The 16935-nt window shown below is 37.0% G+C and overlaps 1 protein-coding gene across 3 annotated transcripts in view; it reads right to left on the bottom strand.

Annotated features, from left to right (window-relative positions):
• Window positions 1-16935, bottom strand: part of ATP2B1 (ATPase plasma membrane Ca2+ transporting 1) — a 59620-nt gene that overhangs the window by 3072 nt on the left and 39613 nt on the right. For 2 of the 3 annotated variants that reach the window (XM_063396356.1, XM_063396357.1), the window contains exons 11-20: window positions 14363-14604; window positions 11443-11680; window positions 10389-10568; window positions 10213-10300; window positions 9810-9916; window positions 7783-7974; window positions 7368-7581; window positions 7026-7237; window positions 5052-5159; window positions 2977-3159 (exon numbers count right to left, since the gene is read on the bottom strand). In XM_063396356.1, coding sequence (XP_063252426.1) covers window positions 2977-3159; window positions 5052-5159; window positions 7026-7237; window positions 7368-7581; window positions 7783-7974; window positions 9810-9916; window positions 10213-10300; window positions 10389-10568; window positions 11443-11680; window positions 14363-14604 — 1764 coding nt within the window. Of the gene's footprint in view, window positions 1-2584; window positions 2744-2976; window positions 3160-5051; window positions 5160-7025; window positions 7238-7367; window positions 7582-7782; window positions 7975-9809; window positions 9917-10212; window positions 10301-10388; window positions 10569-11442; window positions 11681-14362; window positions 14605-16935 lie in introns of all 3 variants that reach the window. The other variant, XM_063396358.1, reaches the window with a different exon arrangement.

The following is a 16935-nucleotide window of genomic DNA, read 5'->3' as shown; positions in this document are numbered from 1 at the left end:
TCAAAAGCAATCATGTCCCCATTTTTATACTACAGGTACATGCTGAGCCCAAGGAGGTAAGGGAAGAGGGTACCAGGAATAAGGGGACACGAGACAGGTATGGGGGACACGATCAAGGGGGAGGACATAACTACCAGTAAGGGGAGGATAGAAAAGAGAGTCAATGTGCTGGAAAAAAGATTACAGCAGCTAGTACTTTACTGTTCATTGCAGTAAAAAAACTGAGCATGCTGCCAAGGAGCTAGCACCTTACACGAGGTTTAAACAAGTCCAGCCAGCTACCCCAATTGCCATGGCACTTATCAAGAAAATTAGCAGGGACAATGCCAGACTGAAAGTTTGCAATGACTTTATTTGGCATGTTGCATCCCACTGTGCTATTTATGTGGCAAAATGAAATATGAATATCTCATGGGACTGTTTTTTCATTGCTTACAGATGAGAATTCAGAACATCAGCAGCAAGGAAAAACAATTCTGGCTTAAGAGTACAGCTGTAATTATCATAGAATATATGCATACCCACAATAAAAACTTGGTTCCCATGCAAAATGTGGGACTACATAAGTGGACTAGACACTACAGCAAGTCCAGGACCCTCAGAGTCCAGCCACAAGGGCAGGAATCAAACTTTCAGGACTTTGAAAGGGAAAATCTAGTCTTTTGAAGGCTCTGTTTTCAACCACTCAAGATAATTAAACTAGAGGGATAACTATAAATAAATCATGTAAGTGAGGTGCAAACAAGACAATTTGTTAAGTGTAATTCACACTGTCATCAGGCCTTCCTCATATTAGTACCAGAATAGCAAGGAATGCGGTTGGCACTCCAAATCCTCCTCACCAGATGGCTGCTTAAGAGTTGCAACCTTGCTTCATAGGAACTATTTTCCAACAAGCTACTCCAAAAAAGAGACAATAACACATGTGCTTCCCATTAATCCATATTAGTTCTCAAGAGTTGTTCTTCTAGAGGGTGTTGCAGAAGGCTGAATAGTGAGGATAAAAAACTAGTTCTCAGCAATGGTTCCTCTGTATCTGCATTGGTCATTTGATGCAATGAGATGCTGCAGTGCCCAGTAGATTCTGCTCAAATAGCAGCATGGAATGACATTGCTCTCTAGAGAATTCTGAATGTCTAATTAATGTTCTGAAGTGTAGTTAGGGATACGGGTTACTAATTAGCATTTTAACTAGGAGATGCAATCCTGTGCATCCTTAAGTGTTAAATCTACTTTTCATTTTGTGTTCTAGAGACATGCAAATTTGTGAGCTGAGCTTCTCAGTATTACTGCAAGGCAGGGAAATACCTGTCTAGCCACTGGAGAACAAATATAGAGGTAAATACTTGTGCAAGTTCACACACAAATTCTGGCTGAGCCCAAAAATAAAAATAAATAATAATAAATAAAAAAAAAATCTGAAGAGACCGTTTCACTTAAGAGAGCTCCTGAAATTAAGGGTCTTCATCCATCTGGTAATCTGAAAGTTTAAGCAGGGAGGGGAAGGGGGAGAAGAAGCCCTCTCAGAGTTATATTAAAAAAACAATTATTTAACCTGTCTCTACAAAGTTAGAGAAGAAAGTTAAACATGGATTAAGATGGAAAACTCTGAACAAAGATGTTGGCTAGATGTTCAACTACAACTACTATGCATCTTCTGGCTCCAGAGTTTAGGCCTACATGCAAGAGTAAATAAATCTCCAGCCTCTACAGAGAGGAAGGCTGAAACTGAAATGCCACTTAGAGCATAATATAGAGAGGGTAGAATTGAGGTGAGACAAACTTCACTTTCACTGATGGCTTATGAACTGCTCCCAGAAGAACCTAGAGAGGAAAAAGAACCCTTCAGATTCGAATGAAAGTTTTGCCATTTAATGCTTAAAACACTTTTCCTTTTTATATAGCTAATTCATGTCTCTTCTGACTTGTATGCATTTTAGAAGCCTTGTTTCGCCACCTGAATCCTGATGTTGAAAAAATTGTTATTCAGTAAATAAGGCCCAATGAAAGCAAAGATTCATAAGGTTCCTTACAGGCTACAAAGAAAACGCATTTAGTGCTCCATGTTCTAACTACATTCATATCTTCAACATACCATTTGCTTCCAAATCAGCTTGCTTACTTAAGTATTGTTTGTGCTGCAGTGCAAGAGATCTATTTTTGTTGACCTGGGTCCATGCTTATACAGTTAATTCACTTATTCAATGCAAGTCACCCTAGGAGGCATATACTCGAAAATTTACAACAGTTTTCCCTTTTATCTTAAAAATCCCTCTGTACACAAATGGATGAAGGCACAGGATGTGCAGGCTCACAGCTTTCGTAATAAAGTCTTTTCTTGAAACTGTTCCACCTGTTCTCAGCCCTCTAAGAAAAAAAAGTCTTGAGGACTCCACTTTGTGGAAGAGCTCTATAAAAGCCTGAACGATGATTTTAAGTACTAAGGAGAAAATGAGAAACGTTAGGTACGTGAATTAGGAAATGTTAATTTCATGCACTTTAGGAACACACACTCACACCCCACAGTAGTAGAAGCAGTAGTAGAGGAAAACACTACATGTGTAGGGGTAGAAATATTTGTTACATCATGGTGCTGGCTGGCGATGGAGGGTTGCCGCCTTAGAGCCCCCTGAATGGTACTTCCACTCTGGAAAGCATTCACTACATCCATCTGCAAGGAATCAGAGATTGTGACAGCTTGCTCAGCAAGAGAGAGAGAGAACAAGAGAAAGGACCATCCCATCTATAACACACAAAAAGTAAAGAAAAAAAGGCACTTTTTAAAAACAGAGCAGATACACAGGCAAGAGTTGCATTTAAAGCTGAAGAAAACAGAGGACCCTGAGGGATTACACATCCATCCATACCCCCTCTTCTGACACTCTCAGTCACACCAGTTAGAACAGCCAGCTTAGTCAAAAATTGAGAGCTTTCCCTCATAACACCCACTGCATCCTACCTTTTTCAAGACCATACCTGAGTTTGTATTCTGTTTAGGCCCCTAAACCACAAGATCTGACCACGACGTAATTCTCTCTCAGCATGATCAATCTCCTCTACATCTTCTGCTAGTTCTTCTTCAGGAATCTCTTCCTTTTGTGTTCCATGACCAGCTTCTTTAAGAAATTTCAGTCGGCTGGTTGGAATTGTTGAAATCAACTAACAGTGAATGAAATATATAAATCAGGAGTATTCTTTTTTTAACAACAAAAACAGAATAATAGCAGTCTTAAGGCTTAACAGATATCCTGCATACATTTAGCAAAGTCGAAAAAAAAAAAATTACATAGATGGGATGAATGCATCAATGTAAAACAATCACTCCAGCTGAATAGCTTCAAAGCTGTGAATATACTTACTAACCCAACCAAGGTGCGAAATTAAACTTGGACTACAAAACAGCCTTGCCAAGGACAAAGAATTCCACATTAAGTTTACTTGACAATGCCAGGATGGAGCAGTACTGAAGCTACAAAAGCCATTAATCCTGCAGATTGTACTTGTATCTAGAGTTTTTAGAGTTTCATCAGTTTGATGAGCATGATGTGTCACCTCAAGTGGGATCTCCATCACCTAAAGTAACCACAATTAATTCAGAAATACAGAAGAGACATTCATTCATTTGTGACCTGGGAGATATCAATCCATTTGCAAGGTGAGTGACGTTTCTGAAATTGTATATCTCAAACTGTTCCTTTGCTACTTGGTGTAGAGCAGTTCATATATAGTAAATAAACAAAAGCTACATGAGGTTGCATGTGGCTACAGTAAACATTAAACAAAAGCTGGATTTTGTTGCATAATCAAAGTTACATGTGGCTACATCTTTTTGTACATTATATCAGGTCAATTTTAAGACTGCTTTCTTTGATCATCACAAAACTTGAAGACCATTTCTGCAGCTGCAGAGGAAAAAAGTCTACTCCAAAAGCAAGATAAACAGCCTTTTATGCTGAAACTGCTACTATGAATGCTCCCAGCTCACACTTCAGTTTCTATTATTCTCAGAAAATTAAAAGCTCTTTGACTTTAATGAGATGCTAGAACAGCATGAACTGCAGCAGGGAAGCTTTGCCCTTGTAAGACACATTGGGTGAAAGGTATTTCAAGGCATCCTAGTTCTCTTCTAGTATACTTTTAAACCTAAGAGTGACTCTATTTGATTTTTTTAAATAATTAATTTTCCAGAGAACCTTGTTAAAAAGCATAGTCACTATTAGAATATATGTCTATGTATGTATTTACAACTAAAATTCATCCTACCTATTTTATGGTGAAACATGAAGTGTCTTTGACTTAGTGGAAGGAAAGAAACTGTAATGGAAAACTCTTCATGTGGTATGAAAAGTTTAGACAACTATGTCATTAAATAATAGAAAACTCTGTAGCTCTAAAGTTTCACGTAAATAAGCTTGCTGCTTACAAGCACTGTTGTGCATGCAATAGTAATGACACTCTGGGGGGAGGGGAAAGGAAATAAAAGTCCAAATATAATGGTTAAATGGTGGGAAGATTTTTCAGTTATGTCACAATTATGCAAATGAAGATTAAAGAGAAAGTTGGTTTGAGTTTTGCTGCATTTCTTGCTACTCCAGGAGGTTTTTAAATCAAGAAAATACTGTCAACTTTAGCAATTCTGATTTTTCAAGAAAACCATTAAGCACGGAGTTAAACATATTTTAACATTAACATGTTTGTTGCATCTGGTATTCTTACCACATTTTCTGGTACTCATATCTGGCTGAAGATATAATTTCATGTTTAAAAGGTAACTACAGGTGCTTCTAGTTAAAAATTGCTAAACAAACCAGCCACAGCATTTAATTATGAAATTATGAAAAATAATTGACTCACTCTGAGGAAGGAATATTCAACCAAGAACTTTCTAGCTATTGAACAAGTAAATTTTAATTAACATTTACTGTTGGTCTTCATATATTCATATAGTCCACTTGAAAGATCTGAATGCTAAAGACAGTGTGTTTGTTTGTTTCCATTTAAAGTGTACTGTTGCAAGTAGATATTTGGAATTTTGAAAATTCCTAGTTTACCTGGCCCCAAAGTAGTGTGCCCATGCCCAGGAAAATGGACCACAGCCACTGTTCAACTGAGAGTTCTGAGCAACTGAAAGGCTTTCCACCAAACTGCACAATAATTATCTGTGAAGAAAAACAATTAAACATGTATCGGTGACCTGTTACTAGAAAATTCCATAATGCTTTGAGATCACAACAGCTCTGCAAGAGAAAATGTGATTTCCCATCTTATTAAGCATATTCTTTCACTGTCTCAGCAGTTTGAGCAAGTTTCCAAAGCCATTTTCTTCTGCTTTTCAGTATTTCAAGAACTACCCATTCATTCTTCAAATGTCATACACGGAAAAACTTGCTGACTCCTCAATTTTGCTTGTAGTTTTTTTCCCTTCATTTCACAATTACAGCATGTATTTGGTGCTACAAATGCACAGTGATTAGTTTTGCTATGAACATCCATCTTGGAACTAAGTCCAAGATTCATGAACTTATATTAATAGAATTTGTAGATCCATAAGACATGAAATACCTCAGAATTAATTCTACAGGATATTACTATGTATCACATCAGTGTTAAATATCAGACTTTAAATCACATGTAGTAAATCTTGGGGGAAGGGGGCAGAGAGGTCAAAAGCTAAATTAAATGAGCTCCTACTGCCTTAGCTATTACAACAAGCTGTATGGGCCCTAATGAGCAGGGTATCTCTCTGTGCAGGAATTATATGCATGAAAGTCTGCCCTGGACAATCAACAGTTCAAAGTAGCAGGGCAGGCATGAAAAGGTGACAGTATTGACCATTAAATAGGACACCTGACAGCTGAAAAAGCAAAGAATATCTTCTGTTACTAACTCAGAATAAAATACTGAGATGACAAATCAGGAGTTGAGAAGGCATTCAGTCTGTCAGATTTGTAAAGAGAACACAGTGGCAGTCAGGAGTAATTTCTAAATGTTTGGCTTTGTTGCGCAACAACAGTCAGCTTGCTGCATACATAACCCCAAAAATAAGAGCAGCTTTCTGATGAAGGTTCATCTATAAAAATCTAAACCTAAGAGAGTAAGTTCCCTGACTTAATGTGAAGCAGTGGTGCATAAATTTCCAATGCTTGAACTGATATGACTTCCATCACCTTCATGAATTATCAAGTCTAAGGAGAAGCTTAATAGGTAGGTTATGTGTCCAAAATAACTTATGAAAATGGGCTCTGTAGTTAAGTAGTATACTGATTTGTTTGTTATTTCTTCTGACTAAAGTGAAGGTTACTTAGAAGGTGAAAACATTTCTTGTAAACTATTCTCTGTAGATTCAGTTTTAAATTGGTGTTTCTCAACACCAGCATGTGAACCCAATCAACTGAAGATCACTTAATTTCCTTTGTTATCATGTACTGAGTTAGCTAATTAGCTTTTATGAATTCCCCTATGTGCCCCAACAGAAGGTCCCTAGACAACAAGGGTTTTTTCACTTAAAACAGCACCTCTACAATATATACCGGTAGGTATCGCTGATTCCTGTGCCAGTAAAGTAAAAACTGATATCTAAATTTCTAAAGCTTATTTATGTCCTAATCTCATTAAGAAAATAAAAGAAGTTGTACCTTTTCTATAATAGTTTAAATGGACTCTCGTTCACATACACAGGTAGGTATTATAAGAAAGATTATGGGGCAGTGGGTGAATGAACAGATGACACATATAACTTCTTCATATTTTGCCAAGAGACTAGAACACTAAGATAAAATTGGAGAACTAGAAAATTCGAAAGGTAACTACAAATACAACATTCCAGCATTACCAATTTTAAAGAGGCCTTACCTGAAAACTCCATCAAGCTGAACTTACAAATTACTTATTGTGTGCTTGACCCTGAAGGTTTTCCACACTGCAGAAATTAAAGCTCTGGCACTAGGTTGATTGGCATTTTCAAGGTAAGTAAGTACATCAGTGCACTAAATGCATTTTCCCCCGCCCTCCAAAAATCTACATACCTGCACAACAAATGTTCCCAACACAATAGAGCAGAAGATAGCGTTGTTAAAGATTCCTTCAAAAACATTTCTTTCACCATGAATCTTTCGGGCGTTAATTTCATTAAAAAGCTGCATCATCACAAATGTATTAAATACTATAGTATAATGCTCTGAAGGAGGAGCATGCAGAGGTGCATTTCTTCCACTATCGATATCAAAAATTTTCTCACCTGTATATAAAAGGCATTTATGAACAGCTGAATTAGTGTCTTTATACACACACTACAGCAAAAATATAGTTTTAAAAACACACCTCTCTACAACATTTATGATAACTCTGTAAATCCTCAGTATTCTTACCAGCAAACAGGAGAGTGAAGACCACTACAAGCTGGTAGAAAGCATGACCCAAAATGTTCTTCATCATTGTACGAGAAATCAGAGGTTTGTTTCTACCGTAAGGCTTCCGCAACAGAAGAGCTTCAGTGGGTGGTTCTGTTGCCAGGGCAAGAGAAGCTAATGTGTCCATTATGAGATTTACCCACAGCATCTGCACGGCTTTGAGCGGAGAATCCTATAAAGATAGACACATAAACCCTCCCATAGAAGTGCAGAAATTACAGCTATTAAAGGCATTTATCATACAATATTGGCATGTTCTGAAGAGAATTATGTTCTTTCGACTACTACTTAAGTGAAAGTTTGAACTCAAGAATTAATCAGTCATGACTTTTTCAACTTTTATTAGCTGAAACAATCCCCCACTGGTACGTACTTGTGTTATGCATGCTCCTGTAAAAGCAACAATTACTGCTACTACATTGACAGTAAGTTGGAACTGAAGAAATTTGGAGATGCTGTCATAGACATTTCGTCCCCACATAACTGCTTTAACAATACTGGTGAAGTTGTCGTCTGTAAGGATAATATCAGAGGCTTCTTTAGCTACGTCTGTTCCAGCAATACCCTGATAGAAAAAGAAAAACATTATGAAATATAACAGGATGCACTTTTATGACAAAAGCTATTATGTCCTTGGTCAGCATTCACTTGGATGCACCGCATCTGAAGGACTACTTTAATGTAAGCATCCAAAGGCCTATTGAAACAAGTTCTACTTGAAAGTTCTGCTCAAGCTTGGGAAAATGAAAACAAAGTCATGCTCTCTTTAAAATAAAGACCTCAGTATAAATTTGAGAGCTGGCAGTAAAGACTCGTTAAGTTCTCCCAAAGAAATGTTACTGAACCCTGTTCAAGCTGAAGGCCACCAGATGGTGCACTGCTACAGTTCAAGCTCTGCCCTAATTATTTTGTTGAATGGATTCCAGCAGCAGGCAATACATGTGCTTGTGACACATCAGGATCATAAACATTACCAAAAACCTTCTGCAGAAGGGTATTAACATTGAACAGTAGAATAGACAATGCCATTGCACATGCATTGCAAATGAACGTGACGTTCTTAAATTTTAAGCACCTCTAGTCTCCTACAGTACCCAAACAGCTGTGTTCCGTGTAATGATGCCTGAAGACACCTACTCCAAAAATCTTTATTTTTCTTTTGGTATTCCAAACCCACTAACTCAATAGCAAATTTAATGATCCTTATTCTTCATATATTATTTTGTCAAGGAAATGAGTCACCTCCACAGCTATGTGTACACCTTAAAAGGTACCTTTTAGATACCATATGGTATATTTTAAGTGCTATTTAGGTAAGCAGTTAGAGGAGATAGCTCCTTACACAGATGAACACAGACAGCAACTGTGGGAAACATTCAAAACAGAGAAACAAATCTGCCCCTGACAGTGGCAACTACAGCAGCTATACCTCACCAGAACAAAGATACTTGTTAGGACAAGACTGTTACAGTCCAGAGAATGTTTAAAATGTAGCTGTCAAATTTTTAAACTATGTTTTTGAAAAAAGCTTCTTGAGAATGATACGAAATCTCTTTCCCTTTTTTTCTCAGGAGTAGAATCTGAGTCAGTATTTCTTTTTCTACATGTGGTATAGGAAGAGTATGGTCTTTATTTTTTCTTTCCTTTTAATTGCTTTAACACTACAGAGGCCTGCCATGACCCAAGTATACCTCTTACAATAACGACTGAGGAGGAACCCCGTGGCAAAAGGAAGCTTGAGGAATCTGTCTTACTTTGCGTCTTGAAAGAAAGCTGAAACCCACATACTTAAGGCATGAGTCTGTGCAGTATAAGCACTTAAAAGCTGAGACATTGTTTGGCAGCCACATGAAAGGGTAGCTGAGAAAGTCATGTAATGTAACGACTCATCCCGATAATAAGTGCAGACCCTACACTGTTGTAAAATGCTGTTGCTTCAGTTGTACTTGAGATGTAAAAGACATGGCCTTCAAAGCCATTTGGAACATCAACTGGCAGTCTCTTTCATTATGGTCTCCCTGTTCCCATGTATCCTTGAATGGGAAATAGATGATTAAGCTCATTCCATATGGCATAGAATTTTTACTCAAAATCCACAAATGTTATGCTATTTACAGCCTAAAGTCACTTTGTTTTATGTTGAAAACATTTCAGAAATCTCCCGTATTCTGTTGAAGATTTTTACTTTGCAAGTAATTGCCAATCTCCATTTTTAAAGTTTTATTCAATGGTGAATGCCACAAGAACATTTTCCATCAAATAAAAGCACAGTTAAATTGGAATGTTGGCTTTATTGACATAGTTGTATACTAGGCTCATGAAACAAGTTTCTTTAACCTTAAGCAATTTGCTAATTTATTGATAAAATACTGAAGATTAAAAAAAAAAGAAAAATCCTACCATAGCAAATCCAACATCTGCCTTTTTCAAAGCTGGGCCATCATTGGTACCATCACCAGTTACTGCTACAACTTGCCTCTGGTCAAAGACAGTGCTGTCAATTATACCTAAAATAAAATGACATACAATTGTTACAGTTCTAATTAACAACACAGCAGAGATTTCATCTGAAAGAGAAACCCCGTTTTTGTCTTTATCAGTCATAAAACAAAAAGAACAAACAAAAACAAGAGTCACCAGAAAAGTCCTCATTGGCTCCATTTCTCATGCAGACTGGAAAAAGTCAATTGGAAACAACTTCACAGATATTTCCCATTACTCAGTCCTAATTTTTTTTTTCCTAGAAGCATAGGGGGAAAAAAAAATCTAACTTTACTTAGAAGCTCAGAGAATTTTTACCTACCTTTTACTAGAGTGTGTTTGTCAGTGGGAGAAGATCTTGCAAGAACACGAAGCTTCGGCCAAATTTTATCTATTCTCTCTTGCTCTATCTGCAGAAAGAGCATTGGTTATATTTTACACATGTAGGAGACTCAGACTATCTCTTGATCTACTTGATGAGTGAGTCAGTATGCTTACCTCTCCTTTTTCATTGCGTATTCTCCTGTTAAAGTCTTTGCCCTCTAAACACAGGAAGTCCTCACCAGGATTCAGAATGCCACATTTCAGTGCAATAGCACGAGCAGTGTTAATGTTATCACCAGTGACCATACGTACAGTTATGCCTGCACGTTGACACTTTTTTATTGCATCAGGTACCTGCAAGCAAGAAAAAAACCCCACAGGCTCAGAGACTGTACATTAGTTTAAAAAATCTAGACATGTGAGTGAAAGGAATGTTTATGGCTCAGTACAAGATAACTGTTATTTTAAAATGAAGTCTGTAGTTACACATTAAAAAAAATTAAGTAGCATACCACAATTCTTTTCCTAAAAACCACACAAATTGCAATTCTGGCAGAAGGCTTTATGTCACTGCTATGTCTGTTCTCCTCCCTCCTGCAATTTTTCAAATACTGCAGTATTCAAAAATACCTCAAAAATCCTCATGACATATCATGGTGTAGTGAGTACTGGCATTTTATTTATGATTACGTTAAGTAAACTATAGCTCATACTCCACTACTTCACCCATAACTTTTACTGTGAAGTGACAATAGTGCAGATCAGCCCAAATTTCCACGTGCACATGGCACAGAACTTTTCACTACTGAAAAACCTTCCAACTCAACCACAAGCCAAACTCCTTGCCTTATGTTCCCAGGTGACAAGCTCACCTCTCCTTCATTCCCCATGAGAAGTTGGTAACAAGCACAATGGCTAATTTTATCCAAACTAAAAATCCTAATACTCCAAGTGGTAAAAAATAACAAGTTGTTTCATTTGCTGAGATCCTGCACAGTAAGTACCTTAAGTTATTACTTTGTACAGAGCTTCAGTAACACAGCATAAGTGACATTAAGTAGTTTTAATCTGCTTTTATAGCTCTATTAACTTTCCCTTCAAGAAATTAGATTTTCATTTATTAACTATGCTTCAGGCATACAAAGGCAGTTCAGTTTCTTGTACTCTGCATGATGGAAAACATGAATCCTGTGTAACAGAACCACTGCAGCTCAGCTGGTGACCCTACCTCAGGTCTCACAGGGTCTTCAATCCCAACGACAGCAATGCATGTCAGACCAGTAACAATATCATTTTCATTGTCCCACTCTGGCTCAGGCTCGCCTGCTGGGAAGTCTCTAAATGCCAGGCAGATGGTTCTGAGACCTTCAGAAGCCATTGGCTCAATTACAGTTTTCACAATATCATCGCGGTCCCTAGGTCTAAACACCTTTGGTTCTCCATTAGCACTCAATATTTTGAAGCACCTGGAAAGAAAGTTTTAAAGAGTTATCAAATTTTAACCAGAAGTTCAACCCACTCTTTGGCTTATTAATCAACTGCAACAAGATTTTGTAAGCTGTGTTTTCGCTAGACTCACACACACAGGCACAAAAAGCCAGTAGTGTTGTCTCTAAGGTAATTTTCTCCAAATGCACTTCATTTCTTCTGCTGCTAAACATACTTTCTGTAGAAAGTTAACTGAGCCAGTCATCCAAAGATGAAAGTAATGCCTGATGTATTTCACATACAAACATCAGCTACCTCCCAGAAGCATCCATTTCTCCACTGTATGTAAACAGATTGGTGTCTGCACTGGTTGAGTCAGGCAATCCAATTTCAAGATAAACAAAATAATCCCACCTTGTTAATAGCCATACAGTCTCAGAAGTAAGTACACTTTCAGGACATGCACATGCTGCTTGAACAGCTGCAAGTACTAAACTTACAGCACTATAAGCAAATTCAAGTACTGCTACCCTTAAAACCAAAAAGCTTGCAGCCCTTCCCCCCCCAATCTAAATGCAGAGAATTCAGAGAGCAACTGGTATGTGGCGCAATGTGAAATATTAAATTAAAAAGAAATATTGAAACTGATTAAAATGTTTGTATAGGAGACTAGATTCACCACGATGCACTCTAGCATTTCAACAAATGCTCTTAGTTGTTTCTTCATGCCAAAGATACCACTGCTTTCACAGACAGCATATATACTTTACTAATACTGATGCCATGAATATAACACTACCAATGATTTTGAACAAGAAATTTAATCTTGCTCATGTGTTCTTCAAAAAGTTTTGCCATAAAGTAACACCATTATGCATTAATTTTACAAATTAGTATTAATACAGGACCAGAAAAAAAAACAAAAAAACAAACCAATAATTAATTACTTTCATTAAATATCAAGTTCAGACCTTGCAGACCTGCAAAGATTACAAGTGTTACAGTTAAGTGTATAGTCCAAGGCTTTAGGGAGTTCCCTAAGTTTCCACCTCATACAGAAAATTAAAATGAACCAGCCCCTTATCATATCACAATTGAAATTTCAAGTCTGAGTGAATTTTCCGATTTTACTTATCTGTTCAAATGTCAGCAATCATTAAGGATATCCAGTGTTAGCTGCAATCATAAGGCTGGTGACAAATTCAAACATTCCAAAATGACTAAATACTCATAAATAAGTTCTATGTAAAGACTGCACTGAAACTCACTTCAAATATTTGTCTTAGTGATAAGGAGAGAAAAAAGTGCTCTACTTGCAAAAGTTTTTTGCATTTCTTCTGCATTTACTAGTGACTCATTTGTGTCTTATAAATGTCCATGTTTGAGTTTCAGTACTCAAATGTAGTTACCTCTGTTCTGATAGAGAAGGAAGGAGCAGCACAACTGACAAACCAGATTACAAGTGCTTCATAGGAAGAAGCTTATGATGGCTAAATCCTTGTCCTATTCAGTGCATACTCTGAAGGAGTTTCCTATTTGGACACTATTCCTATAATATCCAAATCACTAGGTTTTCTGGTTCTTTGCCAAATGCCCTTATTATTTATTTTATTTCAGTTATTAATTCAAATGGACCACATGAGTCTGGGATGACCGAGTTCCAGTGACTTCTACAGGTCAGTTGTGCAATATTATAAGTTACAAAATACTTCAGAAGATAGAAGTAATGTGAATATAGGCATACCTATTCATTGATAAGGTTTGGCTCAAAATCTATGCAAAAACTTACAGATTTTAACTTCCATATCAAGAGGAACAAGAATCCTCTAAAGACTGACATTTTGTTCTCAGCACAAAAGTTGAGGAGAAGGAAGAGTCCATATTTTTTCTTTAGCATATTAGTACTTTCCTAGATAATGATTTGAGGAGTTATTAACAAGCAAAAAAGTAAATTTAACTGATTAATATAATATATGTGCTACTCAGACTAGAAACAGTTTGACATTAGACCCAAACCGGCCCTGGCCACAAACTGCTGCTCCTAGAGAACATGATGCACACGTTTGACGTCTCTCCTCACCTAGTTAGGAGTTACCACAGCTGACTTCACACCTATAAAGGTTTGTCCCAGTGGTGCCTAATCGCTCACTAAGTCCAATCTCATTTTAATAAATCCTTTCTAGGTGGGCAGATGGATAAGGAAACAATTGCTTTGTCACATTAAAACCCCTCAAGTTGCTGAACATTCAAGTTCAACCTGTTAAAATGATCAGCTTGAACAGAAAGTTACACAGTCTAAGCAGTAATATGCTAAAAGAAATAACTTTTTAAAGGTACAAGCCCTTCCTGGAGTTTAGGCATATCAATTGATGGGACTTTACTAGAAGACAGGTGAGCATTTTCATCAACCACACCTAAAAGTAAAATAGTTTAACTAAAGCATGACGACCATCTCTTTTTTGTTTTGTTTTGTTTGGAGAGGTAGGCCTGGGGTGCTTGAAGTATCTGAAGTGCTAATGGCCCGTTTTACTGTAGAAAGTCAAACAACGGAAGGAGACAAGCTGTGAAGCTGCAGTCACAAGGGTATAGGACTGCTGCACTTATCTGTGATGAGAGAGACAAGTATTTCACAGACAATGTTGTTTAGCATATCAGTCTCCCCACCTATCACGACATTTAGCCAAACCTGAGTGCTGAATCAAAATAGTAGTTGTTCTTACTTTTTAAGAACTATCTCAGAGGCACCTTTACTGAATATCCGGAAACTGCCATCAGAGTTTTTTAACACAGTACTCATCGATTTTCTAACAGAGTTGAAGGTGTACACTTTGTACAAATCCTCTTCTGGTATCTCATTTCTTACATCCTGATAATCACGTTTTAAATCCAAGAGCAATCCCAGCAAGGCACATTCAGTTTTATTTCCAACATGACGTGGTAGGCCACCTTCTTTTTCAGGAGGCTGCAAGAACAAGAACCATCACTGATTAGGTTAACTTATAAACCACTGAAGCACAGCATTCAGAAAACAAGGAAGGACAAGCTCAGTTCTGGGATGGGGAGGTTTCCTTTTTTCATTAATTACTTTATAAATTTCTATGAGTCATGATCCAAACTTATACTGTTGCTTTTTAAAGTAACTTCTGTACCTATTTAGGATTTTTCAATCCTTCAGAAATCATCCATTAAGTTTGTATCAATCCCAACATGACCTTCCTAAAAGACATCTTCCATTACTTTAAATAGTTATCTGATCAACTGAGTGTAGAGCCAGAACAATTATTTTTGATTTTAAAAGTACAGATAAGTTCACATACTCACTTTAGCAAGCTAAATTGCATTATTTCTGCTACATTAAAGTATCCTCTCCTGTAATAATTCTTCAATGACTTAGACTATGACCACATCACCTGTTAGCCTTCTTCTGAACAAACTAAGTCTTTAAGCTTCTTAAGTCTCACTACAAGTTCTGTTTTCCAGGCCATGGCCTATTTAACTGGAAAGAGTTCAGAAACAAGTTTCCAGTCCTTCAATACCAGAAATAGTTTCTCATCTCAACAATGTGGAATATGCACATACTAGTCCTATAAGTAAAGAAGTATTTCTTTCAAAATATTTGAGCTTGTATACCTATAACACTGCATTGCTTTTCGCAGCAAAGTAGGGAGAAGCACATACTCAATCTGACTGTGTCAGGTGGCTAGAGCTGAACTACATTAATCAGAAGTCACTGGTCCATTTTCATTGTTCAGAGCTGCAAGATTTTGAATTTGGCTGTACTGAATATTCGCATTTTCAAAATGTTCATTTTAATGAACAGTTTAAGACACCCAGTTCCGGGTGCGCCAGTATGAGAGATATCAACATCCAGGAGTAAGTGCATCCAGGGCACACAAAGATAATACAGAAACTCAAGCACCTGACAGATGAGGATGAGCTGAAAGGGCTGTTCAGTCAGGAGAAGACATCACTCTGGGAGAGAAACTTTTTGATGTGTATTAAATGCTGGAATAAAGCAGCTGTTTGGAACAATGGTAAGGACTGTTTATCCAGACTTCCTAGTGGTACCCAGTGAGAGGACAACAGGCAATGCATAAAAACTGAAGTTTTGAAACTCCATTTTAAGATAATAAAACACCTTTTACTCTAAAGGTGACCAAATACTTGATCAGGCTGCCCAAAAAGGTTGCAAAGTCTCCATCCTTTGAGATTCTTAAATCCTGAATGGGTGCCCTGAGCAATGTGCTATGGCTGACACTCTGCTTTGATCAGGAGGAGTGGATCAGAGGTTCTGTCAAGAGGTCTCCTTCAGCCCTCTCTGATTCTGTAAAGCAGACTAAATCCACTGCAGTGGATATAATTCAGTTAAAATTGTAGTAATAAGGGACTTGGTCAGTTTACATACAGCTACCTTTTTCTTGATCTAGAAAGAGCTTTAGAAAACAGACTGTGAAACTCCTCTCCTGCTGGAACTTATTTGCATCTTGTTTCAGAGAAATCAGTGCTGCCCAACTTTATGTGCTGATTATAGTACTGCTATTGTGGAAATTCTTGCAGACATACCATTTTTATTGGCTGATAAGTAGCTTTTGAACTGAGTTTTCACTGCTATTCGTGTACAAAGTAGAGGCTTCTATAAAATCTTGAAATGCTGATTCATTTACCAAATCCTACTTATTATTTTTACTGCCTAAGGAATGTAACATATGTTGGAATAACTAAAGCAAGGACATTATGTTTAGAGTTTTAGAAAATAATGCACACAAAACATTAAATAATCCACTATTTTAAATGTGTAACAGTCCATTAGTCTTTCATTTCAAAACATTTTGCAAGTTTCAAAGAAGATTTTGTCAAATACACTATAATTCTAAAGCTTACAAAGTTATACAGCAGTATCTGGAATAAAAATCCATTCAGATCCTTACCTGTAGTTACATTTTTTCATTATATTTTATTTAATGTACTACTCTTAAATATTAATTGTTTAATGTTTATTTTTAAGTAGTGCTCAAATCCAGCCAAGACACTCTTCAAGTGGGGTAAACAACCCCACTTATAAAAACAAACAACTGTGAACTTGAAAGGAAATTATAATGAGATTTTATCTTTGAATTATCAGTTCTAACAGAAATAAGCTTTTTTTCCCATTGAATTTCAAATGAATGGTTGAGCAATTTACAGCAGGCACAAAATATCTCACCCTGCATTGTGCGACATATTTACACTGAAACCGCCTGTGGCCATCAGACAATTTGCATCTTTTGAGGAAGTTACTCAGTTATCTCGAGTG

The sequence above is a fragment of the Prinia subflava genome, chromosome 4 (genome assembly GCF_021018805.1).
Source record: "Prinia subflava isolate CZ2003 ecotype Zambia chromosome 4, Cam_Psub_1.2, whole genome shotgun sequence".
NCBI lineage: Eukaryota > Metazoa > Chordata > Aves > Passeriformes > Cisticolidae > Prinia > Prinia subflava.
The sequence above is the reverse complement of the archived record's forward strand: the minus strand, read 5'-3'. Positions and strand labels throughout refer to the sequence as shown.